The sequence below is a fragment of the Marmota monax genome, unplaced genomic scaffold (assembly GCF_021218885.2).
Source record: "Marmota monax isolate L192 unplaced genomic scaffold, Marmota_monax_Labrador192_F-V1.1 WCK01_AAM20220418_F8-fsc00068, whole genome shotgun sequence".
Classification (NCBI taxonomy): Eukaryota; Metazoa; Chordata; class Mammalia; order Rodentia; family Sciuridae; genus Marmota; species Marmota monax.
The window spans coordinates 3368912-3394479 of NW_026692352.1; the positions used below are offsets into that span (position 1 = coordinate 3368912).

A 25568-nucleotide genomic window follows, 5' to 3' on the forward strand; every position below is an offset into this window, starting at 1 on the left:
GTAGCCATGCCTTTTCCCTGGGCAGGCTGAGGCTGCAGAGGGTGAGACAGCTCTAAACTCTCTGGGGAAAGGCTGGTAATTGCAGAATGTGGATTTCACCGAGGGTTGGCCTAAACATTCCTGGATGACTCCCTCTGGATGGAGGCCAGGTTAGGCCCACATCTGGGTCTCGGCAACAGGAGCCCAGGAGAGGGAGGAAGGGGTGGAGCAGGGAGCTACTCACAGCATCCTTCCCCCTCCCCTCAGTCAGGAAGCTGCCACCTGGGGCTCCTACAGCAATGGCTAGAAGGGTACCATGCCCATAAGAGCTTAGCACAGTCCCTGCACTCCTACAGTAAGCATGGGCCCTATCGCACCATGGATGACAAAACACTGGCTGACAAAGAAATGAAAGGTCATCACTGCCTCTGCGACCTTTTCGCCATCTCTTCTGGAAGGCTTTGGGAACTCAGACGCAGGGATGAATAGTCATGTTTCAGCTTCAGGTTCCGAGTTCAGTCAGTGCTGCCCTCTGAGGGAAGGGATGACCCTAGGTGGGGGTTGTGATCTCATCATGCTGGGCAGGGAGCTGAGGCAGTTTATTATCATTTTAGGAGAGAGGCATCCAGAGGCTGCTCAGTCACTCAGCTCAGAATTCGGTGGCACTTCCTGCCTACCCTGTTCCATGGTGGGAGTGTGCTGAGATGGCTCAGAAAGAATGGGTAGATTGGGGATGAGCAGAAAGAGGGAAGTCAGAATGGAATGGAGCTGGGCCCAACACTTGGAAGCCTCTTGACTAAGTTGGTGTCATCTCCAGAGACAGAAATCAGGGAGCGTAAGATGCTAGGGCCAGTGGAGTTCAATCCCTCGTGGTACCAATAGGGAAATGGGTCAGAGACGTGCACAGGTCACAAAATAATAGGCAGGCCTGGGCCTAGGACCAGGGACTCCTGGCCAATGCCCCCCAAACTACTTCCTCCTCTTCATAATCTACATCTCTCCCTCACTCACCTCTTCCAGTTGGGACAAAGCCTAGGAAAGAAAACTGGATATAGCTTGAGGCTCTGGGGAGGGTTCCCCAGGAATGTGGAATTTCAGTGGCCATGGGCTAGGGCAGAAGTGCCCCTGAAACTTCATATTCTAGGAATGGTTTTGCTCTCCTTGAAGCTCGAGCTTCTTCATGACCACCCTCCAAACCAGCATAGCAGGATCCTCCTTGCCAGGGTCCCCCACTCAGCCCTGATCTCCTCCTCCCCCTTAACTCCCCGCACCTGAGTGGGGGATGGAGTGGGTGTGACTCAGTGGGATAAAGGCAGCTGCTATATTTGAGTGATTACATAAGCTAGCTGCAACGTGACAGTTCCATCAAGGTTGGGAGACAAGTTGAGGCCGGGCAGGAGGCAGGGGCCTTCCCCTTCTGTTCCCAGGCTCCAGCCTGGTCAGTAGACATGGCTTTGAGAGGACCTGGGGATTGGTAGTTATGTCTCTGCATTGTTGGACTGCAAAAAAAAAAAAAATCTCTTCCTTAGATCTAACCACATGAGGAAGGATGCTTCCTCCATCTTCCTAGAAAAACAACCCTCTAGTTTCTAGAAACCCTAAGGTCAGATCCAGATTAAGCCCCCGATCTTCCCCCATTAACTCTCTCTAGTAACCAAGATAGAAATGAAGACATTTGCTGTTCATCAAGAGCACAGCACCTGCTCTTGATGCTTGGGTCCTCCATTCCATCAGGGAGGGACATTGTGTTTCTGGCCTCACTAGGCCACTCACTGGTCATCTTCCTCTTGGAGACCCTTCTGAGAATGACACATGCAAAGATTAGCACAGGAGGAGGTAGTGCTCTCCCATGACGGACCAGCACTGTCACTTGTATCATCATTATTGCCAACACAAAGGGCTGGCTGGAGACTTCTCAGGTGGCTAGAACCAAGGTTGGACTGACCTCACTGCCCCCAGTGACTGGTGGCACGCAGGAGACCAGAAAAGAAATGAGATTTGAGTCAAGAGCTTGGCTAGACTTGCTCTGTGACCCTGGGCAAGCCCCTGCTCTCTCTGGCCCCCAGGTCTAGAGTTTAGCTTGTGAGGATTCTCAGCCCCAGGGGACTTGCAGCACTAGAGGCTACAGGTGCACCCTGGTAAGGTGTCCTGGGGGTGGTAAGGGATGAGGCAGATGTGGCAGCCAGTTCTAGGCATGAGCACAAGGCCACCTCCTCCAGGCCTCCTGGCAGCTCCTCCTATAGGCCCCCCAACCCTGAAGGAAGAAGAAAACTATGCCCACCCAGACTGTGTTGCCATGACGCTGGTCTCCATGGTGCTAGGCACACAGCCTCCCCTCACCCAGGAGGAGGGACTGAAGGTGACAGTAGCTGAGGATTCAGGCCCCTGGGCTTCCCCAGCCTGTCCCTCTCATCTTCCATTAGCTAGTAAGGCCCCCAAGCCTGACTCAGGAGAGCGAGGAAGGGCAGTTTTCACTCCAAGTCAAAAGAGTGACAAAGAGAGAACTCAGAGTGACTTATGTGGAGAAAAGATAGGAGTACAGAAGTGGCAGAGAGGGGGAAGGCAGGGAAGACTGGGGAGAGGGGGCACACTACAGTCACCAAGGGGAAAATGCTATATGCTTCCCAGCTGACAAGAGGTGGGAGGCACCGTCCAGCCCATCTCTTTGGTTTCAGGGTTTGGAGGCGGGTGGTGGTGGGTGGGCAGAGGAGGAGGAGGAGGAGGGAGGAGGAGCACATTTCCTAGAGAGTTCTTTGTGTGTAGGTGTTCTTCCACATGCTGTGTGTGTGTGTGTGTGTGTGTGTGAGATGCACTTGCAGACCCAAAAGTGCAGGCTGAGGTGTATAGGCACGTGTGTGCAGAGCATGAGTGTGTGAGTGTGCATGTGTGCGCCTGTGCCACTGTGTCTCCAGGGTGATAAATACAGCAGTAGGAGCTGTAACCAGGGCAGAGAAAGTGTGGAAATTTCCACAGGCTGAAAGTGGTGTGGGAAAAGGGACAGGCCAAGGCTAGGCCAGCCTGTGCTGATTGGAGCCACTGTTCCTTACAGTTCTTTCCTGGGGCATTCCCCAGCTAGGTGCATGTGGCCTACCTGCCCCCACAACACACACATGCACAGTGTACAGTGGGATGGAAGAGCAATCCAGAGAGCTTCCTGAGGAGGTGTCCTCTTGAAGGAGGGTTGTGTGATTCCCTCCAGCTGCACTTGTATGAATGAGAGAAGCAGTCAGTCAGTCCCCAGAGCAGGGCCTGGGTCACTCAGGTCACAGAGATGGATAAGAGAATATCAAGTATGTCTTTTTCTGATGGGGAAAGGTCCCAAGGAGCCCATTTGGCTGGGATGTGGTCATATCTCAGAGCAAGGGATAGAGCAAAGATCCAACAGTGGAGGAGTGGAGGAGAGGGCCTGGGGTACCCAGGGGCACTAGGCTCCAGCCACAACAAGCTGCAGGTCACATGGCCTTGCCTATGCTCAAGCCCTTCCCTCCCCTGGAGATCTCTTTCCCTCTCAGCTCCACCTACAGGAACACCGTCTGTCCGTCTAGGTTCCCATTCCCTATGAGGCTTCTCCCTGATCAATATCCCCCACCAAAGGACTCCCAACCCAACCCACTTACTCATCTGTTCCCCACCATGTGTTCCAGGAAGCTCTACACATAGTGGGTATTCAATGAGTGTTTGTCAAATGAAAATACATTGGGCCTAGAAAAGACTCTGGATGCCATGATATCAGACATATTTGGAGAGAGAACCAGCAAGGGACAGTGCTAGGTGCTTCACACATCAGCTCATTGAGTCCTTCTGAGAACCCACTAGGAGGCATCCACTATTAATGTCTCCCACGTACAACACAGGGGTCAGAGCCCTAAGTACCTCCAGAGAAGCCGCTCAGCTTGTAAATGGGAGTATGGGCATCCACAACCATGCTTTAGTGGGACAGCAAGCTGTGGGTAGGGTCTGTAGCCCCAGGCCACCTGTGCCCAAGGGGAAAGGGAGTGGGAGGTTGGGCCCAGCTTCTCTCCTCCCCTGTCCCATCCATTTCCTGCGAGCCCAATGGGTCTCCTGAGGGCTCCTCAGGCCCAGAGGCTGGACACTGCAGGACAGGGGGGCTGAGCTGGGGGGAGGAGGAAGCAGACCTCACAGCCGCCTGCTCCCTCTCTGCCTTCTCTCCACCCACAATGCCCTCACTCCTCAGCCTCTGATTGTCCACAGCCTTCTCTCCCAGGGTTCCCTGTGGTCTCCTGGGGCAGTGCCTGGACATGGGTTGGCCCTCAAGCCCTGTCCTCCTCTCTCAACATCAATCACCAAGAATTCCCATCCCGAGAGCGGCTCCCCACCCCTATCTCTGGATTCCTCACCCACCTCTCTCCCCAAACAACCTTGAACAAGAGCACAAACCACCCAGGATCCCAAGAAGCCTCCTTTTTAGGAATTCTTGTGACAGGATCAGCAGAGTCTCCTGCTCTAATCCACCCAACACTGCTGTCACAGGCACTTGTCATTAAGGTTGAGGCCCTGAAGGCTCCTGTTGGGGTACAATCCCCATTCCAAGGGAAAGCAGTCTGCGCTGGCATTGATTCCTGCTAGCTCATATCCCCTTCCTTCAGAAGCACACATGGCTACTCCTGAAAGGGGAAAACAGTGCTGCAATCAGGAACGGAGCCAAGAGAGACTCCTCCAATGTAGAGCAGTGGAGGTCCTTAGGCCTGACTCAAGAGAGCCTCCTTCTCTGGGCCTAACTTCCTCCTTGGCCAAGAAGAGATGGAGCACACAGCAGTAGTGCAGACTCACAGCAGGTGCTTGGTCCAGGGCTGCTCCCTTCTCCTCTTAGAGCCCCAGGATTTCAAAGCACATTGCTGTACTGAGCTACCTTCTAGATATCACCACCTGCAGTCAAAGGCAGAGCTAGGTCCTGCTCCACTCCCCAGCAGAGCAAAACCTAAGCCTATTCAGAGACAGGGATGAGCAATCCATGGCTGCCCCCTGGTGGCCCATAGCAGCCCCTGCAGCCAGCCCCTGAGCCAGGGCAGTATGAGGCTAGCAGGAGGCAACTCCAGTTTCACCCACTCTATGGGACTCTGCGGGTACCCAGGCCTCCCCACTGAGCAGGATCACAAGAGTCAGGGATGGGTGGCCCATTCTTGATCAGCTTTGCCCAGCTCTACTGGCTGAGGCAGGGAGGTCAGCAGGTCTGTTCACTGACAACGAGGCTCTAGGAGAGACGGGAATCTAGCACCTTCCCCAAGAGTCCCAAATCTATCTGTGAACAGCTTATTATCTCCCCTGCTGGTTAAGACCTTGTCTGCTTGGAGGAGATGGCCAGGCAGTATCCAACAAGGGCAGCTCCCTGAAGCAAGATGAGTCCTACCTCTGGAGGAGTGTGCTCAGGGGCTAAGGAGGACCTGAGGCTCTCCTTTTGAGTTTACTAAAACTTTTGGGAATCCATGGCCTTGTGCCTCCTTCCCTGAGTCACTGACTTGCATACCCAGGCCCTGGCTCAGACTGCAACAGGGGCAGGGGCTCAAGCCAATTTCAGTCCAGCCTGGCTGCATAGTGGGACAAGGGATGGCACAGAGCCAGGCCAGGGCTTGGCCTGGGGCAAGGAGGAGTGTCTAATCAGCTCAGGGTCCAGAAAGAGCTGCATCCAGGCTCCCAGCCTCAGAGAACTAAGCACCCACCTCTGTGCTTCCAGACCAACTGTCCCCACCTGCCCCAGGACACACAATCCCCCCAACCAATCACAGGCCTCAGCAACACAGGGTAAAATATACAGATATATTTATATTATCAAAAAAACCCCAAAGTGGGGAAGCCCAGACTGGAAGGGGGGCTAAAGTTCCCAAAGTTCAGCTCTCAGTCCTGTAGAAACTTCCCTAAGAGTTCCCTTCCTGCCTGGCTGAGTGCTCCTTTAAGGCCCCACTTCCTAAGGCTCTGGAGTCTGTACAAAGGGGTAGGCTCCCTTCCAGCGGGGGCCCAGGGCCTCCAGACTCTGAAAGGTTGATGTCCTCCAGAATTCCTGGTTCTACCCATCTCTCCAACCCCACAAACTCAGAGTGGGTGAGCAAACTAGGCCAGGAGGGCTGCACACCTGAAGAGCCAGAAGTGTCCCTCCCTGGGCAGACCCCAAATCCCCGCATCCCTGCCAGGAAGCCTCATGCTGTGGTCAGGATGTGGGATGTGGGGTACAGCTTCCTCATGCTGGCTCACACCAGGAATGCAGGGCATGAGGGTGTCTGGACAGGAAGGCTTCCTGGTCGCAGTCGAGGCAGCAGAGTCAGTCCCACAGCCAGGCTGGTTGAGTGCTCAGACATTGCGGAGGAGCTGTAGGAAGCACAGAAGCCCAGATTCTGTAAGTGCTTTGTGATGGTCGAGGAACCAGGCAGCTAGCAATGGAGGGGTGGCCACAGAAGCTTCACCAGCTGGTATCCCTAGGCCAGGTAGGGGGGCTTTTGAACCTACTCAGGTAGAGGATAGGTATTGAAGGCTACTCAAATAATGAAGAGTGGGATGGAAGGCAGGCATCCATCGAGGTCCCCAGCCCCCTGCCCACAGGGACGAAGAGTCACTCACAGAAAGGGGGTCAGCAGCAAAGGCTGCTACACTCCGACGCATTTCATTTTCACTGCCACGCAAGGGGATCAGTGATATGCTGCCAAGCCGGACCTCAGGGGCTGACCGGGACACACGCGAGGGCTCTGAGGGCCACACCAGGCCATCATGCTGGGAAACAGGGAAGAGGAGGGCTGCTGGGGTCTGGGCCATGCCTCAGCTCACCCAGACACTCAGCTCTGGATCCACCCACACTTCCCAGAAAAGCCTCCAGCTATGATCTGAGGTGACACCCTCAGCTTTGATCCCAGCCGATATGAGAAGCAGCTGTTAGCAGAACAGGACCATATCCCCAGCGAACAGCCAGATTCATTACTCAATGACTCTCATCTCCGGATCCACAAACCTCTCCAAGAATGCAGCACCAAGAAAATATTTCTCCAAGAGAAGAAACACGTTTGTGCCTCCTCAGCAGAAACCAAGAACTACAGAATCTACTGTTTCCCTTTAGGCCTTGACTACCAGGAAGCTCAACCACTTGAGCTTCTCAACCCAGGGTCCTGGTAGTTTTGTCTTCCTTTTACCTAAACCATTCTGAGGTTCCAGATGAAAATCCTTGTTCTAACTCATCTGTTTTAAATCTGAGGAGCTTCTGTCCCAGCTCTGGCTCGGGGGTCATCACCACCCTGTTCCCTTCTATCTGTGCCACTGTAGCAGCCAACTCCCTGACCTCCTTACCCCAGGGCTCTATGCTTCAGGTCCTTCTCCCCTACACATCCAGAGGGAATCTGAGAAGACTGCACACACACACACCCCTCTCTCCCTCTCCCTCTCTCTCTTCAAACTCTTCCACTACCTTCTGGGGCAAATTTAGCATCTGGGTGTGGCCTTTAAGGCTCTTGGGGCTCCTGCTCCTGACTCCCTTTCCAAGGCCAACTTCTGGCCCTCCTGGCTTCTCCCTTTACACCCCACTGGACAAACTGTACTTCTCTTTCAAGTCTCCAGATCTTTGCATACACTCTTCCCTCTGCCTGGAAGCCATTCCTTTCCTGGTAAACCCTCCCCCATGCCCAGAGACTCAGCTCCCATGACACCCTCTCCCTGGAGTCCCCCTCCCACTCGAAGCCCACCTGGTTAGGTTCCTGGGCTTCCTTCTCCCACCACAACACAGATCACATTAGAATATAACAAATCACTTCTGGGCCTGTTTTTCTTCCTGCCTGGGGAGTGCCCCAAAGGGCAGGGGCCTATGTGCTGTCCCTAGCAGGCCTGGTTCAGGGATGGACTATGCAGGCACTAGGAAGGGCTTACTGAACATACAGGTAAATGAATTAAAAACAAGTAGATATCTCCTTGAAGCAGTGGATGGCCTGAGAGAAGGAAATGCACCCTTCTCTATAGCAGAGCCTCCCACACCCCCTGCCCCTGGTACCTGCACAAAAAAGAAGGTGGCAAACCACTCCCGGAGCTCCATCTGTGTGTCACAGCAGAGGTACCTGCAGGGAGAGCACAGGTCTGGACACTGCCAAGGGCCTGGCTTGAAGGGGAGTTACCCTGCCCATCTCCCCAGCCCACAGTCGCCCAGCAAGTCACAGAGCTGGGCAGTGAGGGGAAACCCAATTGAGGGGCCCATGCTACCACCTCTCCTTAACCCCGGGGTCTCAGGATGGGGCCCTTGCTCACCACTGCTGCTTCTCATGTTTCTCTGTCTCGTGCACCACTGTGAAGCCCCAGCTGCAGAGAGGGGTGGGGGGGTGGGGTCATTTGACAGCCTTCAGCTTCCTCACAAGGGTAGCATGCCTCTCTCTCTCAGCCCCCACTAACCACTAGGCCCCGAGCTCTCCAATCTCCACCAGAGGCCTGGGCTAGGGTCACAGTTCAGGAGTAGAGCACTAATTTACCATGCTCAGGACTCTGGGTTTGAGCCCAGGCACCAAAAAAAAAAAAAAAAAAAAAAAAAAAATTACTGATGTCCTGTTCCAGGCCTGCCCTAGACCCAGAAATAGCCAGGCACAGCTAGCAGCTGAAGAAAAAGTCAGAAAACCAAGTCTGGTGATTGCAACATGTAACGAAAGGTAAAAGTGGCAAGCATCACTTCCCAATGTTTTAAAATAAACGATCACCCTTAGAAACAGGTGTACCCTCAGGGTCCCTATTCCACAGCTAAGAAAACTGAGGCACAGAAAGGCCCCAAAGAGAGTCAGAGACAGGATTTTAATCCAGGCCATGAGCAAGCACCAGAGCTCCTTGGACAACTTGCTATTTAAAATAGTGCTGCCCCCTCTGCACCTCAGTGGTGCATGCCTGTAATCCCAGCCTCTTGGGAGGCTAAGGCAGGAGGATCAAAAGTTCAAAACCGGGCTGGGGTTGTGTCTCAGTGGTAGAGCACTTGCCTAGCACATGCAAGGCCCTGGATTCAATCCTCAGCACCACATAAAAATAAAAAAATAAAGATATTGTGTCCAACTACAACTAAAAAATAAATATTAAAAAAAAAAGTTCAAAGCCAGCTTCAGCAACTTAGTGAGACTCTGTCATAAAACAAAAGAAAACAAAACAAAAGGAGCTGGGGATGTAGCTCAATCCCCCAATCCCAAGGGTGGTGGGGTGAGGAGCCTGAGTGCTGGGCCTCATCCCTAGAATCCAGGACTCAAGAGGGACCTGAGAATTTGTGTTTATAAGGTGTGTCCAAATGATACAGCTGGCCAAGGGGACCACAACTTCAGAACCACAACAATGACCCGTCAAGTTCAAAGCCCCTGGTTGTGCTTCCTCATCAGTTCTGAGCCCTCAGAGGCCCCAGTTTCAGGCCTGTCTCCCCAGTTCCAGCTCACCAGGTGGGTGGCCGGAGTTTCTTCTTCACACCCAGGTAGACTTTAAGACTCTTGACAGGCCACTCCTTCTCAGGCCGGTGACTCTGGGGTGGGGGAGGGGAGAAGAGGGCACTTCAGTAAGGGCCAGCAGGCACATGGACAGATCGTCACCCTAGGCACCACCCTCCTCCTGTTCCCCAGCCCCCTCTGCACCTCAGCACAGGGCACCTCCTCCAAGGAGCCTTCCTGCCGCATCCCTCCCTGTTCACAATCCAGCCTCAGTCCCCTGGCCTCTCTCCCTAAGGCAGCATCAGACAGTCAACCCTCAGTCCCTGAGGCAGCCAGCCCAGCTGGGACGTCTAGGACAGCAAATCCCAGCCCTACCCTGCTGTCCTGCACAGTGGAGAACTGACTCGTAGCATCGCCTGAATCAGATGGTGCACAAGGGAGAACACTGAGCATCGTCCTCAGCACCAAGCTGGAAAAGGCGGGCATGATCTGAGCGCCTCAGCGGGCTGATTGTGTTACATCTGTCTTGGTTATTCACTCCTCACCCCTCCCTGCCCCACAGAGGCTCCAGGGTTGACCGTGTGAGCAGAAGGCTTGAGGATCAGCAGTTACTAGCTCTTTGGTTCCATGAGAAGAGCTCATGACTCAAGCCAAAGCAGAATGACTGTTCGGTAGACCAGAGGGAGAACTTCCCAATGATCTAGGACAGGAAGCAAGAGACCAATGTACTGGGGAGGGGCACCAGATCATTGACACGCTCCTCTCTGGGCCCGCCTCTGCATATGGGTCTGGCTTGGAAGGAGCAGGCTGGCTCAGAGGCAAGGGGAAGAGAGCTGTTTGGAGATGAAGCTAATGAGCCTTCCTCTTGCTCTGGAGTCCATTTGCTTGAAGCCCTCCCCATGCCAGGCACCTGTGGAGCCAGCAGGGGCACCAGGATGGATGGTAGGACAGGAGGATCCACTTACAACCAAAACTGGGGGTCCAACACTGAGCCACCCCCACTTTGTTCCCACCATTGCTCCCAGCCACCCCCAGGCATGGCTCCTCAGCAGGAGCAAAGAGAAGACTAGGGCATGACCAAGGGAGCTGGGAAGACTCACAAAAAAGATGGGCTATCTAGGGACTAGAGACTTCCATGCTGTCCCAGGATGTAGGGTTTAGGAGGGCCTGAATAGGGACTTTCCAGGAACTCCCTGACAACCAGGGCCTACCGAGGAGCCCCATGTCCTATACAGACAGCACCTGACCTGATAATCGCCATCTACTCAACAGGACCTGGAGCAAACCTGGTTCTACATGTGGGAGGAGCAGGGCTCGCAGGTAAGGAGGAAGCTGAGCAGGAGGGAGGGAAATGAAGCCGCAGATGTGGGAAAAATGAGGTGTGGGGAGAAAACAGCATGGATGAAAGGTGAACAGGGAGAGCAAAGGCCAGTGGGCTGAGGAAATCAGCCCACAAACTGGGAGACCTGGTGGTGCGTGTGGAAGACCGAGACAGGCCACGATGGAGGGTAAGCTGCAGGCCAGCAAAACACAGGCTTGGACATGATGGAGGAAGGCCGTGGGGAAACGCGGCTCCCGGTAAACACGGAATCGTGCTGAGTGGGAGGGAAAAGAACTAGGAGCAAGGAGTAAAAGAAGTCAGGGTGGAAGGTGCAGGTCCATGGTGTGACAGCGATGACCCTCTTGGCCAGGTCAAGCATGTTAATCAGGCTGAGGCTCCCTGAAAATCTGAAAACGATCCTCAGGGCCCACACTGCCTTGGGATCTGGGGAGTGTGGTTACGCGTAGACCATGGGAGGGAGGCCAAGACAGGAAGGCTGAGGGGGTTGTGGGGTCAGGGAGTATCAGTCAACACAATCTCCTTTTGAGAATAAGTCCCACAAGAATTTGACTTCTACCTCGTGTTTCTGGCATCTCTGAGGGACAAGGTCACAGGCAGAGAACACAGGTCACCCCTGATGCTCAAGGATCTCTGCTAAAACCAAGATCTTTCTAGAACATGCATTTCCCGGTGTCTCAGGGCACTTAACAATGGGAGACCCCAGGATGAGGCCTGGTTGTTCATGGAGCCTGACTCACCTGGGATGTCCTAATTTCAAATATTTGGTTGTCCCATAAAGCCATTAATACTAGAATTACCAACACCTCAGTGGCCAAGCCACACCTCACTGTGAGCTTCTGCCTGGCCAGATGCACTGGCTGTCACTGGGGTGTGGAGAACATCACTGAACAGCCCTCCCCGCCATGTCCTCGAGTTCCTAAACTTCTAGGAATACAAAACATGAGTTTCATAGCTCAGACTCCATTCTGTCACCTGGAGGTGGCCAAGGGCAAGTCACCAAAAGCCAATCTTCTTACCTGTGCAGGCAGAGAATACCCCTCTCCTCACAGGACAGTAGTGTGGGCCACATGTCTCAGGATGTGAAGGGCAGGCATCACTCCTGGCTCATAAACATCAGATCTTCCCTTTTTCTAGATTTCCTACCTTCTCCCTTCCATGTGGAGGCACCAGCAGCTGCCTTTCCAGGAGCCTCAGACACTCTCCCTTCCCTCTGCCCACATTGATGGTCTTGCTCTGCTCCACAGTGTTAACTAAGCACCTCTCAAGGGAGGAGCCAGGGAGGTGACATCCCAGAACCATGGGGGACTGAGTGGAAGGACAGATAGGCTCAGAAGTGAAGATGCGATCACAGAGGGCGGCAAAGAGAAGAGGAGGTGTTCTTCAGGAGGCCAGACTGTATTAATACAGGTATAACATGCAAAGATGAGGAGGTGAGGGTCCTGCTCCATCCATGGAAGCCAGGCCAGTCCATGTGTCCTCAGGAGATGCACCAGGCAGGAAAGGGGTAAAGACACTGGTGGATCAGCTGTGGGAGCTCAAGCTCGACCACTGGGCTTGGAACCATGCCTCTCTGGCCTGTTTCTGCAGAATATCTGTGCTCTGTGGCCCCAGAGACATAGCTGGGACCCATAGGGGCATGATGGGAGGCAGATTCTCAGCTGGAGTAGAGTATGCACATTCTCCTAGATAGAAGAATCCCATTAAGGATAGGGAGGCCTCAAGGGAGGGGTGGAGAGCTCCGTTCTCCCTGGGGTATGCCAAGGAAAGCTGAGCGACCAGGTGAAGGGGCTGCAGAGGACATAACCACCACAGACAGGGATGCCATCCCCCAACCCCAGCACGTTAGGATCAGGAAATGGCAAGGACATTCTGATAGCCCAGGGTTGGAAAGAGAGTGACTCCAAGTTGATGGGAGAGGAGGATCAGAGCCCTGATTCAAGCTTTGGGGTCTCCATTACTGCTTCATAATTTCTACACTGAATCCTACAGAAAATTCTAATAGAGCATCACACTGATAAGGGACCCTATCTTAGGAAAAGGACCCTGGGATGGAGTTACAGATTAAGGACAGAGCTTGGGTCCCAGGTCCCAGGGTGGGGGGCCAGTGTACACTGGCAAGGGGGCAGGGAACCATGCCTGAAGACAGCTGGGAGCCCTGAAGTTTCCCATACTCCCATCCAGCTCGCCTGGCCCCCAGGCGGTGTAAGGCAGCTAAGAGCACATAACTACTCACGGTCTCAGGGGCCCCGCTCCACGGCCTCTGGCTCTGTTTGATAGAGGATCAAGGGTTATGGAAAAAGTCGTCCGAGGTCTAGCACCAGGACAGTGTGTGCACTGATGCACAGGGGCATGGCATTTATGTTCAGAAGTTGGGGGGGTCACTTAGATACTGTGGTATCTGGTCTGGGACGACACCCAGCATGTAGATGGAGCGGGTATGGAGAGAGGGATGGAAGGCCTCGGACCTGGCAAGGCAGGCCTAGACCATGGCCTGGGACTGTCATGTTGGAGCAAGTTCCTGGGGTGCTGTGATCGGCACAGGCACAGGTGAAACAGCATGTTGTGATATGATGGCACCAGGTACCATGGCTTAATGGGGTACAGGGCACAGTGGAGTGGCCACCCAGGCCTACAGCGGGAGGATCTCTGGGAGTCTACAGTTCTCCCCCACTCCTGTGCTATCCCAAGACCCCAAGGTAGGGAGACTGCCCCTTGCAGACCAAGGGGAATACGTGTGCTTGGGTGTCTAAGCACACTTAGGATGCAGGCGCCCATCTCAGAGTAAGACTCAGCTCCACTTACCCGAACCTCCTTGTAGAGCCGCAGGCAGCTGCTGTTGAGGATGAAGTAGCGATCGTGGAAGCCGCCTGAGGGCAGCCCCAGACCCAGGAGGCTACGGTCCTCGCGGAACTTCATCATGCCATGCTTGGTGTCACCCACACGGCTGGCTGGGAGAGGACTGGAGTGGGCATGAGCTGCACCAACCACACCCCCAGATCCACATGCTCCAGGGCCAGATCCTCACATGAAGGAAACTGTCTCATCCTGTCTCCATAGGGTCACCAACTTGGTGCTCTGCATCAGAGCTGCTCCTCCCTGGTGCCACCAGGTCCCTCCCACAGGCTCTGGATAAAGAAACTCCCTCAGCCTGCCCCACCCTGCCAGCCCCACCTACCCAGGTACAGCAGCATGGCCTCCATGGCCTGGTGCTTCTTCACCACCAGATGGCTGTCTGTGCCCAGGCTGTGCAGGATTGGAAGCACCTTTTCGGCAAAGTGCAGGGGCCGCTCTGGGGAAAAGTCACACCCACTGTCACTAACATCACATGGCTGGACATAGAGCCAGCATGTCCACTTCCGGGTCCACTAGCAACACAACAAACCACCATCATGACCACCCTTCCCACAACCACACTTCTGGCTGGACACTCCTGACTGTGACCAAAACCAAGCCCATGGTCATCCCCACGTGTCCAAGTCATTCCCATGTGTCCAATCAGCAGCACTGCCACCAGGCAAGCCGCTCAAGCCAGAAATGCTCCTCTGCTCCCGCCACCCCTCAGCATGGCAAATCTGCTCTGTCCCTCTCCACTATCCCACCCTGTCCACATTACTGGCATCTTCTTAGACTACTACTAAGGCCTTCAAAGTGGCCTCCTGCATGTGTTCTCATTTCTCTTGTCCCACCTCTCCCCCAGCATCAAGGCCTCGCACGGTCAGACCTGCGTGGCCACTTCTGCCTCCATCTCCAGCCACCCCCAGCCGCACCCTCTCACTGCTTCCACCTCCTTGGAGGGGCTGGCCTTGCCCACACAGGGCTTTTGCCTGTGCTGTTCCTGCTGTCTGGGAGCACTTTCCCCCCAGCTTCACCAAATAACTTCCATCTTCCTCCACATCTGGCTTAAAGAATCCAAAGCCAGAGACCCTGACATAAGCTCTGGAGACTCCTGGGACCTTTCCTCTACACCAGTTAACATGGCTTCTGTTTTCTCAGTGTGCTCATGGGATTAATGGATCAATGTCTCTGTCCACACCAGACCGACCCCCACAAGGGTAGGGATGGTTAGCCTGGCCCCTCAGCCCAGTGCCTGGCACTCAACAAACAGCAGTGAAACATAACCCTCCACTGATGCCGCGCCCCCTTGCTCAGCCCCTTGCACCAAGGCCCTCCACACCATTAACGCCACCCTCACCTACACCACCATCCCCTGCGTGAAGGGTCACCACTACCTACCACTCTCCTCACCACCAAGAATGGTGTGGCCCACAATCCCCTACCAAACTCAGCATTGTCACTCCTACAAGCAGCACCACTCTCTGACACCTGAGAAAACCTCGTCAGCTGACACATCTACCCCTTCACTATCAGCCTCCTATTAGCCCTGTTACAGTCTTCACCTCAACCCCTGCCAGTTCCCTGTCACCACCATCACAGAGACCACAGCCTTCACCAGTGTGTGACAGCAACGGGTGTCATCACAACCCTTTTCACACCATAGTTGCTATACTGCAAGGGAAGGAGGACAGATGGGCTACAGATCAGACGAGACGGGCCACACCGTGTGTTCTACCAGTCCTGGTGGCCACCTACCTGCCTCCTCCTTCTCACTGACTTCAAAGCAAGTCCAGTAGTCCTTCTCCCTGATGCCCACATTCCGGCGGTCCAGGATCTCCAGGGTAAGCTCCTCAGCTGTCATGGATGCAGGGATCTGCAGTGACCAAGAAGATCAGCCTACCCTGACCCCAATCCTACTCTGTTACCACCTTACTGTGTGATTCAGGCCGAACCCCACCCCTCTCAGCGTCTTCTGAGTCCTGGGATGCGGAGGGGTGTCTCAGAGGGTCCTGATGAGTAGGGGAAAAGACAGGACCAGGACCAGTACCTGGTCCCAAACTGGGCTCTCCTTGGGATGGAAGCTGTGCTCCCTGGTAATGTGGGTCTGCCCCTCACCCAGCCTACCTCTACTGGCCCCTTGGCCTCTAGGTCCCCAGCCCCCACCTTGACATGCTGCTCTGTTTCTGCCTTCTTCTCCTCCAGGTACACTGTGCAGATGAAGTCACCGGCATGCTGCAGGGAGACAGGGCTCAGATGGAGGTCTGGGCAGCAGGTACAGGCAGCCAGCCTGAGACCCCGCCCAGGCCCTGGCCTTCACCTGAGTCCCACTGGCAGTGCCAGCTACTCTCATCTTCACAATGGCAGTGACCTCCTCTCTCTGCTTCCTCAGCTCCTCCTCGTCCACCTGGGGAGGGGAAAGGGAAAAGGAAAATGATTGCTGCCATCTGAGAGGCTCAGCCCTCCACTCCCCCCTTCCACGGGCTGGGGACGCACACTAAACACCAACACGTAATGGCTAATAAGGTCTTCCACCACCCGGCCAGCTTTGTAGTCCTGCCCATCTGTCTGGAAGAGTGTAGGCCCAAACACAATAGCCAGGTTGTGTGTGTTCATCTGGTTCGTGTCTGAGAAGCACTGGACACTGGAGAGGGGAGAACAGAGGCCATGAGTGAGGAGTCCAGCCCAGAACTTCCCTGTCCCATCTTCCTAGTTCCTGACAGATCCAAGACTGGCCACTAGAATGACCAGGAAGGTCCTGGTCAGAGTAGACCCCTAGTTAAGGGTGGAAGGGAACATGTCTTGGGTCCTGGCAAAGAGTAGAGATGGGCAGCTGGGAAATCTAGACAAGGTACCTCAAAATTCCTCTACTCTCCCATCCCACAGGAAGTAAAGTTGAGATCAGGACAGATCATAGTCAATACTCAGTCCCCAGGCCTACCTGGTTCCCAGGGGAGGGCAGTCAACCAGGCTGGGAGTAGAGGAACCTTCTCCACCCCTTCCCCCCACAGCCTTGCATCAGTATCAGCCCTCACCAGTACAGGTGGCTGATAAGGGCTTTCACGGTGGCCCGGTTGACAGGAGGCAGATGCACCAGAAGCTCTCGGTACCTGGAAAGTTTCTCTTCCTCATCCTCAATCTCTGGTAGGGGAAAACAGATTGCGTCAGGGTCTCCTGCAGCCACCTCCTCTGTCCTACCCTTTGGCAGCTCTGCCTCTCATACTGGTGACAACACTCCCTGACCCTCCAAGTCAAAGCAGGCCAGGCACTCGGAAAAGACAAGGAATTATCCATCTCTGAGGGGCCTGTCTCCGTGCAGTGACAACAGAAGAAAGTGGGGTGGGAGCCCACCAGCTGAGGCAATGCCTAATCCAAGTGCATGGCAGGGACCAGGAGAGAATTCAGAGATATAAGGGGACAAGGCTGGGCATGGACTGCAGGCTCACCCGAGGCCTCTAGCCAGGCCAGCCGTTGGGCGCGAGTGAAGAGCCCATCCGGCAGGTCACGTAGGAAGCGTTTGAGTGCAGAGGAGACATCATCCACGTGCTGTTCGCCCTCCTTGAGATGCACAGAGCGCGCATCCTGCCGCAGGCTCTCCAGTAGCCGCTGCGTCTTTGATGTCTGGCCACACTTGCGATAGATGCCCTCAGAGGTCAAGCCTGGGGAGGGCCAGGGACATGCAGCTACTTTCAGAGGGATCCTGGCCACTGGGGGCTGGGTATCTGAGGGGTGGAGCCTGGGCAATAGGGGAGGGGCTCACCACACTGCGTGATATAGTCCACACAACGGTAAACAATCACAGGGATGTCGGAGTCCCCAAGCTGCTGCTCAGACAGTGTGTCCCCCAAGCTGGCTGCTGCTTTCTGGATGGCCCCCAGCCAACCCGTGAAGTCCAGCCGCCGCTCTCCTTGGATGTATAAGGTCCTGGAACAGGGACAGTCAATCACTGCCCTACCTCGGTCTATCCCCCATCCCACCTCTTCCCAAGCCTGTCAGACCCTCTCAGCCTTCTCAGAGCCCAAGGGCAGCAGTGACTCACCTCCTTCGCTCCACCAGCACCAGCACCTGGTTCTCACTGTCACCTTGGATCGCTGTGGAGAGGCCAGTCAAGGTGAGGCCCAGTCCCTGGTCATTATCCCCAACCTGATCCCTCCAGAGACTTTCTGAGCACATCCACCCCGCAGCATTCACCCGCCCACCTGGAGGATCACTAAGATGCACCCCAAGGGCAGAAGAAGACAAGGGAGGACAGGCTGGCTCCTTCTGGCCAAGCCAGGATAGGGTTCAGACTTCCAGGCAGGGGCTGGGATAGAGTGCCCTGGAGGTTAGGGGTCCAGGCCCGAGTCCACGCACAAAGTTCCTGCAGTCTCCGTAGCTGCAGTGGCTCTTCGCAGGGTCCCTCTGGAAAGACAGCACGGAGCTCAGAGCCAGTGAGGGCAAACCAGCCTTCCTGGGCACGCTGGAGGCTCAAACCAGCTTTGTAGGGTAGCCGCCCAAGCCGCTCAAAATCCCGGGTCAGCAGATCCTCAGCCAAGGGAGACACGAATGCCTGGTGAGGAAGATGGCCACAAGAGACCCCATCATCCAACAGCACTGCCTGTCCGGGTATCCCAGCTCCATGGCTTGGAGCAAGAACCCTCTTCCCACCCAGCTGCTTCCTCTTCTCTTCCAGGAGGAACCCAACAGTGATGAAGCTTTGGTATCATGCCCATCCACTCAGATGTATCCTCCTCTGGAAACCTTCCCAGACACCGCCAGGGATGTCCCTGCTCTGGGCCTCCACAGTGCCAAGCATTCTGCTTCTGTTATGGCGCTGACTACACTGTTGCTGCTGTCTGGACCCATCTGTCTCCCCCGACCCACATGGGAGCTACTGAAGAGCCAGGACCAAGTGGCTCATCAGGTCCCCTGGACTCTGAGCACTGATCCTCAGGGCCCAGCCACTGACCAACAAACAAGTGAATGATAAAAAGAGCTCTAGGCTTTCACAATACAGGGGACCCCAGAGGGCACTTGGCTCTAGTTTCCAAGGTAGGGCTCTTTTCTGGAGGCTTCCTGCCTCCTTCCTCTAGCCTCTGCTTACATGCCTTTAGCTACAAGAAGCCTCCCCTGATCACCTACAGATGCAGCATTGTCCATTCTAAGATGGCTACTCATCCAACACGGATCCCACAGCCTGAAGGATTGACACAGGTCTCCTAACGTCCCACCACAGGGCTGCAGACTATCTCCAGCCCTTGGCCCGAGAGGCCTGTTCCCCATCATGTAGGCTGCCCTTTGTCCAGCCCTTGCTCTATCAGAGATGTGAGAGCTGGGGTTCATGGGATCAGCCAGGAGGTCCCTCTTGCCTCTGTCAGACACCAGCCCTGCTAAAACAGACCTACCTTGGCAATGCACTTGACCCATTCATGAGCCAGCTCCGCACTCTCCAGCCCAAAAAGGTACAGACGTTCTCCCTCTGTGTATACCTCAAAGGTGTGCTCAAAGCTGAAAACACACAGGCCAGGACTCATGCACCTCACCCAGGCCCACCCCCCACCCAATACCTACCATTCTCCAGCACCCCCCACTGCCCTTACCATTGTTTTTCCCCTGGCCCCTTAAGAGGTGGTAGAAAAGCCTTGGCCTAGAGTCTCAGGAGCCTGGGTCAGCACTTGTACAGCTCCAGTTTACTGTATGGCCCTGGACAAGTCCTGCCCTTCTCTAGGCGATTTCCTTGTCTCCCCACTTGGAGGTTGGACCACACAGCACCAATAGCGTGTGATTCTGGCCAGGGGTGCTCACCCATGAGTGTCAGGAGGGGGCACTGCCAGGCACACAATCTCACTGGCCCGAATCTCCCCGTTGGGTGTCACTGTGCGCTCATTCTCATAGTAGCTCAGGACCCCGTCACTAAGGACACACCAGCGTCGACTAAATTCTGGAAAGAAGTTGTACAGAGAAGGTATGAGGGATTCTCCCACATCACCTGAAAACCATCTCTGTATGCTCCCTGGGTCCCTACTCCTCCTGCCCCATGTCCGTCTCCCCATTCCATTTCCCTTTCTGCAGCCTTAACACCGCAGCCCAGTCTACACCTCATCTTCTCCCCCAGATCTCTACAGTATCCTCTTCATTGGTCTCCTGGACTCCCAGCAGCCTCCTCTGCTTAAAACCATTCCCCAGGACAATCTGTGACATCAACCTGGCACTCAAGGAGCTGCCGGGTCTGACCTGCCCACCTCTCTGTCCACCTCCAGTATTTGTTACCTCCACCCATGGCCCAAATACCACAGGAAACCTTCTATGCCCACCCCTTGCCCCACCCTCTTTTGCCAGAAGCTCCCATCACTCCAGATACTGCCTCTTCCTACATCTGAGGAGACCCACAAAATCCCATACAGGAAACAGAATAGGGAGTCCAGACCACGAAAGGTAATGGAAAGAACAGAAGAAGGTCAAGGCCATGAAGGCTTATACAGTTCACAGCACTGAGCTTCACCATGGCTCAGAGCTTCCTGGCACCCAGGGCAAAAAGGATGACTCAGGCAGTTACATAAATGACATTATCAGACAGACAGAGGTAGACCAGGGCAGTGAGGTCGTGAACAACATAGAGTCCCAAAGAAATATTTTTGGATTTGGAGGGATTCATCCCAGGGGTGCTTCTTGGAGGAGGTGCTGCGGGATGCAGTGAGCAACAGTCTCTGTTCCCATAGCAAACTCTATCTCTCATCTCATCTAGGAGGGCCCAACATTTGCCCACTGAGGACGATGTGTCCATGAGCCTGTCCCCAGGATGTGCTCCTTCCCGAAGTGCCAGCACTGCCTTTCCCTTCATTCTGCAGACATGTTCCAAATGCCACTGGGTAGGCACTGAGCACTTCCTAGGCACTGGGGTTCCATTGGTACAGAGTATACAATGTACACTTTATTAAAAGACAAACCATTGTCATATAAATGGTTCAAAGAAAAAGTCAGGTCAAGGGACAGATGGGATAAGGTGGTAAGGATGACATCTCTGTGGAAGATTTTTTTTTATATTTTAAAAAACTTTTCGTGGGGCTGGGGTTGTGGCTCATTGGTAGAGTCTTGCATGTGCAAGACCCTAGGTTTGATCCTCAGCAACACATAAAAATAAATAAGTGAAATAAAGGTATTGTGTACAACTACAACTAAAAAATAAATATTAAAAAAAAATTTTTTTGTGGTACTGGTGATTGAACCCAGAACCTCATGCATGCTAGGCTACATCCCCAGTCCTTATCTTAAATTTTGAGACAGGGTCTCTCTAAGTTACCCAGACTGATCTCAAACTCGCAATCCTCCTGCATCAGCCTCCCATGTAGCTGGAATTATAGGAGTAAGCCACCATGCCCATTTAGGACTAACATTTAAACTGAGATCCAAATGAAGTAACTAATCATGCAGATGTTTGGAGAAAGCATTTAGGGCACAAGGGAACAGCAAAAGGAAAGGTCCTAGTGGAAGATAATCTGGCATGTCTGAAAAATTACAAGGCCAGAGAGATGGCCCAGGGGAGAGAGTCTTCAAGGTAAGGGGCTGGGACAGTTGACTGTGGGATGAGGTAAGGACTGTGGTTGTATTCAGGATTGAGGAGTAAATGGAAGGCTGAGATCAGAATAGGATGTAGCTTCAAGTTAGTCGTCTAACCTTCTACCATCCACAGGTTCCAAATACCAGATGCCCAGCATGGAACCACACCCAGAGGCTGAGTCCGGGCTTCTTTAGTGGAAAGGAAACTCTGGCAGTGACCTGCTCTGCACTGCCCTGCCACACCCCCAATTAGCCCATCTTTTAAGCACCTACTATGTACCAGAGACATACCCAGGGAGCCTTCCAGGTGACTCTGCTAGTCCATTTGGCACCCTCATGGGTCCACCAGACTGTCTAGCTCTGGCTTCCCTGGCCCTGCAGCCATGCCAGAATGCCATGGCCAGGGTGGGGGTGGTATAGCACCCACCTTCCCGGGCACGACGATCCTGAAGCAGCTTGCCAGCAGAAGCAGTCTTGTAGAGGAAGCCGCTGTGGCTCACGGTTGGCAGGACAACTGAGTAGTGCTTTTCCAGGGGTTTCATCGAGTCCAGTCGTGGGACCTCTTTGGAGCAGGGGAAAGAATGGCTGGTCATGATGGCCATCCAGGAGGGTGGCTTCTTGTATTGGGCACCCAGACTCACATTCAAGTCCCAGCTCAGCCCCCCAGCTTCCTGAGCAGCACTTCCAGGCTCCTAGTCATACCTCCTAGGTTCCGTACAAGCTATTTCCCCACTACTGCCCACCTGTGGGAGCTCCACTCATTCCCAAAACCTAGCTCCAGGACCATCCTGACTCCCAGCCCCCCTCCTATTCCCAATTGGAGGCACAAGGCCAGGAATGCTAGAATGAGGGGGGGCTTTGGGCCAACTCAATAACAATCCCTGGAGATAGGTTTGTCCCAGACAGCATGAAGCCCAGCAAAGCAGCCTGGCTCCAGCCTTGCTCCCAGTGGTCAGCAATGCAAGTGAGGGGGGAGTGTCCTACACCCCTCCAGACCAAGCCAGCTGGGTGGTCTCCTATGCCTCCTGGACACCTGGGCTCTCTCCAACCCTGCATACCCCACCCGCCCATGGCCCAGAGCCCAGAACCCCAGCCACTGAGCTCCACCCTCAGTCCTGGGATGTGGCTCCAGAGGCTAGGCCTGGGCCATGACCAGTGCCATTCACCCCCACCATCCCCTCCTCACCCACCCAAGGAGTGGGAGCCAAATGGGACCCAACCCAGGTCTGTGACTGGGCTCCACCCAAACAGAGCAGTGGACAGGGCTGCCATGTCCACTGCAGGTCACACACACAGAAATGCAACACTGCCTCTACACAGCAACAGACACACACTGCATGTGCAAACCTCAAAGCCCTCAACACCCCTCCCCGCCACAAGGAAACAGACCCAGAGCAACTCTGAAGCGTGCATGCCCTGACACACAGATGCCACCCTGCAGGACCCACCCTTCAAGTCAGGAAGGGGCACACAAATACATAACAGTCACAGAGACACAAATGAACACATATATGAAGCACAAGTGTACACAAATCCAAACACACTCCACATCACACACTGCTGCCCCAGGGTGCCTCGAGGACCTGTGACAGCAGTTTCAGAGTAGCCTATAAATCAAGCCTCTGGTCCTTGTTGGACCTTCACCCCACAAATCCCTCCAAAGGGCCAGTCCCTATCAGCAGGAGGATCTGACAAGGGGAACAGTCCCACCAGCCACTCACCCGTGTTCTGGTTGTTCCGAAGGAACTCCATCTGCAGTGTTTGCCCAGCCTGCTCGGCGAGAGCCAGGGGCGTGGGGGCCTGCGGGTCCCCTGAGAAGCAGCTGACCCCAGCCCCACAGCCCAGAAGTGCCTGGGTCTCTGCCAGATCTGTGGTGGTGACTGCAGCACACAGGGCCTGGGAGAAGGGAGGGAGGGTGAGCTCAAGCAGAGAATGAGTGGGGATGGGGTAGAGGAGAGGAAAAGAAGAAAGAGGAAGGAGTCACCCAGGTCTGGGGTGGCTCCAGATAGAAAGACTCTGAGGAGTCTTTCTTCTGAAAGAACAGAGGGAAGACAGAGAATAACAGAAAAGACAAGGGGAGGGAGGGCGGCCACAGGTCACCTAGCAGCGGCCTCACCCGGATGGCAGCCCTGGGACACAGCTGTCGGTCAGCCTTTGGAGGAGGATCTCAAGCTCCCTCTGCCTTGTGGAGGGGCAGAGGGGGACTCTGTAGCTAAGTCCTCCCACATTTGAATTCCTCTCCGCCTGCCTGACCTTCCCAACCAATGGGATCTGCCGCCCTCCTGGCTTGCAGGCCAGACTGGGCTGGGCTGGGGGCAGGACGCCTGGGTCCCTGGGAGGTGGAAGCCTGGCTCCCACTGGGCTTCTAGAGCTAGACTGAGCCTGCTGGGATGGGGCCGGTTGGGGGAGGGACTGAGGGCTGACCAGAGGTCACCAATGGCATCCCCCTGCCTTGAGCAAGCTGCCTCCCACCCAGGCTGAGCCAGATCAAGACAGAAGACTTGGCTCCCAGCCTGTCAGGGCCTGGGGCCCATATGGGGCCTCATCTTGAATAGGGTGTGGATAGGGGTGGGTCGGCACAGTCCAGCTGTTTTTCATGAGCCTGACAGGAAATAGCATCCCCATCAAGTTCACTCCTTTTGGCAGGATTCAGAGGGAACAGGACGGGGTGCGGGAGACAGAGGAATCCAGAGGGAGGCAGACAGATGGTAGGAACATGGTACAGGCCCAAGGCCTAGCTCCTCCGACGTTGCCCTAATGTTTCCTTAGGTTCTTCTTCCCTCTGGGCCTCAGTTTCCCCATTACCAACTCATTGTTCTGAGCTGGTAGAAAAGATGGGTTGAGATAGAGAAATGGAGTGGCAAGAAGACAAGGGATAGTTGCAAGGGGTCCTGACAAAGCAGGGACAAGGGGATGAGCTCAAGGGCCCAAGAGGTACAGTGCCCTGACCTTGTCCAGCTCCTCCTGGTTGCCAAAGAGTGGGTGGTAGCGGCGGTATTTGCCCTCCCTGTACTTGGCCTCCAGGTGGTGCCGCCGGGCAACGGGGCTGCTGCTGGGCTGCAGGGCCTCGCTGGGGGGCACATTGGCTGCCCAGAAGCGGTTCCCAGCACCATTGCCCAGCTGTAAGAAGAGCTGCGGGTATGGGAAAGAGGTCAGAGGGGGTGACCGATGGGGGAGGGGGTGGGTTTCCCTGAGGTTGTGGCCTTGGAGAGCTAAGACACTCCCCCATTCCCCAATGGGGAAAGAGAGGAGTGGCCTGGTCTGCTGGGAGCTGTGAGTGCCCCCAACTAAGTCATGGGCGCTAAGCCAGTTCCTTGGCTCAGCACAAGGACAAGAGGCAGCATAGGACAAGAGGCAGACAGTCTGACAGGTGAACGCCCCAGGCCTGGTGCTTGGTCCCTGGGGACCCTGTCATTGCCCCACCCAGCCCCACATCTGGAACTCTGCATTCCTGAGTCTGTCCTGGGTGGGGGTGTTGTCAAACCTGTCAGCCAATGGGATAGGCAGGGGTTTTGGAAACATCTCCTGTCTTGACATTCCTGTCTGGGTGCGGGGTGGGGGGGGGGTGCAAATTCTAGGAGAGTGCAGGGGTCCAGCATTTGAGGAGCTAGTTCATTCTTTTCTGTGCTCAACATTCATTCCACAGCAATTTCCTTGGTTTCCCACCTCCCCTTTCTCAGGTCCTATGCAGGGTGCTGGAGTCACAGTAGAGAAAAAGCAGAAATAGGCCCTACCACTACAGACTTGCTTTGTGGCTTTAACAAGTTATTTTTCTCCCTGAGCCTTAGCGTCCTCAACTGTATACTGGGTATTTAATCCTAACTCACAGGATTGTTTTGAAAGTCAAGTTAATTAACAACTGCAAAGTCCTTATGTACCACACACACGGTGAGGACAGAGCAAATGGATGTGACACCCAGATTGCTCTGAAATCCCCAGCTTGGCTGATGCTGTCAGCGATGCCCTACGAGGTAGGTCCCTGGGACTAGCCTCCTGCTCCATGTTCTCCACTGCAACTACCACACATCTGGGTACCAGGGAACTTCAAGTACGCTGAAACACATGTTTACATCTGTGTGTATCCCAAAGCCTGCCTCCTCATATCCACTGGTGTGGATGAGTTCAGATAAAGTGAAGGGGAAGAGGCTCTGAGGGGATGTCTGAGGTGGAGGAGAAGGCCCAGGTCAGCCAGGAGGTGGGATGGAGAGGGGCAGGGCTGTGTGGTCGGTATGGATTTGCTGGGTAATCTCAAGCCCACTACAGCCACATCTGTACAATGGGATGACAGTTGAACTAGATCAGGGCTCAGCAAATCCTCCAAAAAGGCCAAATAATAAATAGTTTTGTGTTTTACAGGCTTATACAGTCTATGTTACATCTTCCTTTTTTTTTATAACCCTTGAAAACTGTAAACACATTCTTAGCTCACTGGCTAGTTTGCTGACTTTGCCAAAAGTCAGTTTTTCTAAGATCCCCACCCATTACATTATCACAAAGGTCTCCCTAGC

At 54.5% G+C, this 25568-nt stretch overlaps 1 protein-coding gene across 18 annotated transcripts in view; it reads right to left on the bottom strand.

The window, feature by feature from the left end:
- Window positions 1-5740: 5740 nt before the first annotated feature.
- The window catches only part of Arap1 (ArfGAP with RhoGAP domain, ankyrin repeat and PH domain 1), a 63254-nt gene continuing 43426 nt past the window's right edge, over window positions 5741-25568 (bottom strand). For 11 of the 18 annotated variants that reach the window (XM_046441879.2, XM_046441875.2, XM_058578519.1 and 8 more), the window contains 22 exons: window positions 24010-24192; window positions 22782-22956; window positions 21488-21622; window positions 19309-19444; window positions 18909-19011; window positions 17878-18073; window positions 17564-17615; window positions 17285-17448; window positions 16971-17183; window positions 16560-16665; window positions 16021-16168; window positions 15845-15931; window positions 15691-15759; window positions 15283-15400; window positions 13868-13981; window positions 13495-13640; window positions 12926-12958; window positions 9363-9445; window positions 8212-8262; window positions 7961-8024; window positions 6550-6699; window positions 5741-6300 (listed from right to left, as the gene is read on the bottom strand). In XM_046441879.2, coding sequence (XP_046297835.1) covers window positions 6283-6300; window positions 6550-6699; window positions 7961-8024; window positions 8212-8262; window positions 9363-9445; window positions 12926-12958; window positions 13495-13640; window positions 13868-13981; window positions 15283-15400; window positions 15691-15759; window positions 15845-15931; window positions 16021-16168; window positions 16560-16665; window positions 16971-17183; window positions 17285-17448; window positions 17564-17615; window positions 17878-18073; window positions 18909-19011; window positions 19309-19444; window positions 21488-21622; window positions 22782-22956; window positions 24010-24192 — 2544 coding nt within the window. In that variant the 3' untranslated portion in view covers window positions 5741-6282. Of the gene's footprint in view, window positions 6301-6549; window positions 6700-7960; window positions 8025-8211; window positions 8263-9362; window positions 9446-12925; window positions 12959-13494; window positions 13641-13867; window positions 13982-15282; window positions 15401-15690; window positions 15760-15844; window positions 15932-16020; window positions 16169-16559; window positions 16666-16970; window positions 17184-17284; window positions 17449-17563; window positions 17616-17877; window positions 18074-18908; window positions 19012-19308; window positions 19445-21487; window positions 21623-22781; window positions 22957-24009; window positions 24193-25568 lie in introns of those variants that run through there. The other 7 variants (XM_046441873.2, XM_046441870.1, XM_046441874.1 and 4 more) reach the window with 7 other exon arrangements.